Consider the following 2,202-nt stretch of genomic DNA (forward strand, 5'->3'; position numbering starts at 1 on the left):
TGCACTTGCACTAGCAAACCCTTATCAACTTTTATTTTATTTACATGGTAAACCTACCTAACTCTACGCTTATTACATCCAAGGGCTCAGATGTAACAGTTGAGCTCCTTTTCTTCTCTACCTATCTACTTATCTGCCAAAATTAAACAGTTTGGTCAGATTTTTATTCTCTATATCTGAAACAAGAAATTCAAAACATGAACTAGCCAAGATTAAGTTGTTTGGCCAGTCATCAATTGTGCCATGAATTAACAAAATGCACACAATGCTTTATTTATAGAAAATGAAACAGTGGTGGCATTTTGGACTTCCACACTTTCCTAGTCTTTTTTTATTTGGGGTTCATTTATTTCACTTTTTTGACCATTTTATTCTTTTTACCCTTTGATTTTTCTTTTAGGGCATACCCTCTTTACATTTTTTTCATTTTTTTTTTTTTTTGATAATATGAAAAACCTTTGCAACAAGGAAAGGGATGAACATATTACAGAGCTCAACTAGTCAATCATGAAATATGACACCTATTGGTATAGAAGTATAACAGAGAGAATTGATCACTTTGGGTGGTTGGTTGGTTGCGTCAATTTCGATCACTTCAAAGTGGTTGTGAATCGATCACTTGTTATGGTTGTGGCAATGTCGAGAGAATTGATCACTTCTTATGGTTGTTCGTTCAACCATGTACCTTGATCTTGACAATGTTTAAAGGATTGAACCCACTATTTCTTTGTTATTCTAAGGACGAAGTCTCCATGGATTAAGCTAACCCAAAGTTGCTCTAAGGACGAAGTCTCCCTCGATTAAGCTAACCTTAGAGCTATATACCATTATTAATTTGACTAATGCAAATTTGAAAAACAAATATTTTTGTTTTTTAGTATTATGTAAAAATTCATTTTTCAACAACACTATAACTTGAGTGTCTTATTGAATATTTTTCAAGTATTCCATGTGAATAAGTGCTTGTCATATTGACTAAGTAATAGACTTATTACACAATACAACTTTTGAAAAATTTTAAAATTATGAATCACTTAAACTTTAAAAGAATAAATAACTCAATATTATTTCGAGTACAAAGAAATATTTAAATAACTTTATGTTCAAACTTATTTGAAAAGGACTGAGCTCTTTTAAACAAGCGAGGCATATCAGTAAATTACTAAATTCTTCGTTTTTATTTTTATTTTGGGTTAAACTAGTCGCCAACAGAGATGGATTCCGATACGATTCAATATCATGCCTTAGTAATAGATGGCAATATCTTGTCAAAAATACTAGAGAAATAAAGATACCTCCTTAGCATTCCAGCAATATCTCCTAAATATATTTACAGAATGTTTCGCTACCTGCTATTTCTGCAAGGAAATCCCCTTGCTCATCAGTTGGCCAATTTACTATTGCAAGAAATTGTCAAACCGTATCGTCCATGTCTCCGGCTCTACACAACATTGCAGGCCTTCCAAGGAAAGTAGGTCTTTCATCTCCTGCCATAATCACCATAACATTAGCCTCTGTATCTTTCTTGCTCTCCCCGCATTCAACAGCGGCTGCGGTATTATCGCTCTCTTCATGCTGACCAGATTGTGTCATGAAAGAGCAAACCAGAATGAACAGGGAAACTGCAACCACAGCTACAATGGCAACCGCTCCGCCTACGAGAAATGGAAGCGGAGAATTTTCTCCCTGATGGGTAGTATTACTGGCCGGGTTACCCACCATATAATTGTATCCCATCATTATTCCAATGCTCATAATTCTGGATACATTAGATTTCTCAACTGCAAACCGAACAAGTCTATACATTAAATTGCAGGAGCCGATTATAAATTATATTGGGGTCCTGGGGTGGATGAGAATGGGGATTGTGGAGAAAACGAAAGGCCGTGTCTACGCATGCCGTTACGTTATTGAAAATTAAAAGAATAACGAAAGGCCAGGTCTAATCGCGTCCACCAAGTTTTTGGCGGAAAAAATAAATAAAGAAAGAAAATTTAAAGTTTAAATTAATAAATTGCTGATTTGACTTTTATACAGAAGTTGACCGCTGCTAGCACGTCGGCAGATTCCAAATACGATCATCATCCATGACAGTAGAAATCATGATTTGTAATTAAAATAAATCTCTCTCTCAAATCAATTGCTTGATTTCTTCGGTTCCTAAATTTATTGAGCGGGTCAATGAAAGGATGGCAGTGTGGT

At 35.1% G+C, this 2,202-nt stretch overlaps 1 protein-coding gene across 1 annotated transcript; it reads right to left on the reverse strand.

The window, feature by feature from the left end:
- Positions 1-1,413: 1,413 nt before the first annotated feature.
- On the reverse strand, positions 1,414-1,806 carry LOC149145388 (protein GLUTAMINE DUMPER 2-like). The gene has a single exon (XM_089452430.1). It carries the CDS (start codon positions 1,804-1,806, stop codon positions 1,414-1,416), a length of 393 nt encoding a protein of 130 aa, XP_089308556.1.
- Positions 1,807-2,202: the final 396 nt, after the last annotated feature.

The sequence above is a fragment of the Pinus tabuliformis genome, chromosome X, assembly GCF_031772625.1.
Source record: "Pinus tabuliformis cultivar Carrire ecotype Pingquan chromosome X, CPIR1, whole genome shotgun sequence".
Taxonomy (NCBI): Eukaryota; Viridiplantae; Streptophyta; class Pinopsida; order Pinales; family Pinaceae; genus Pinus; species Pinus tabuliformis.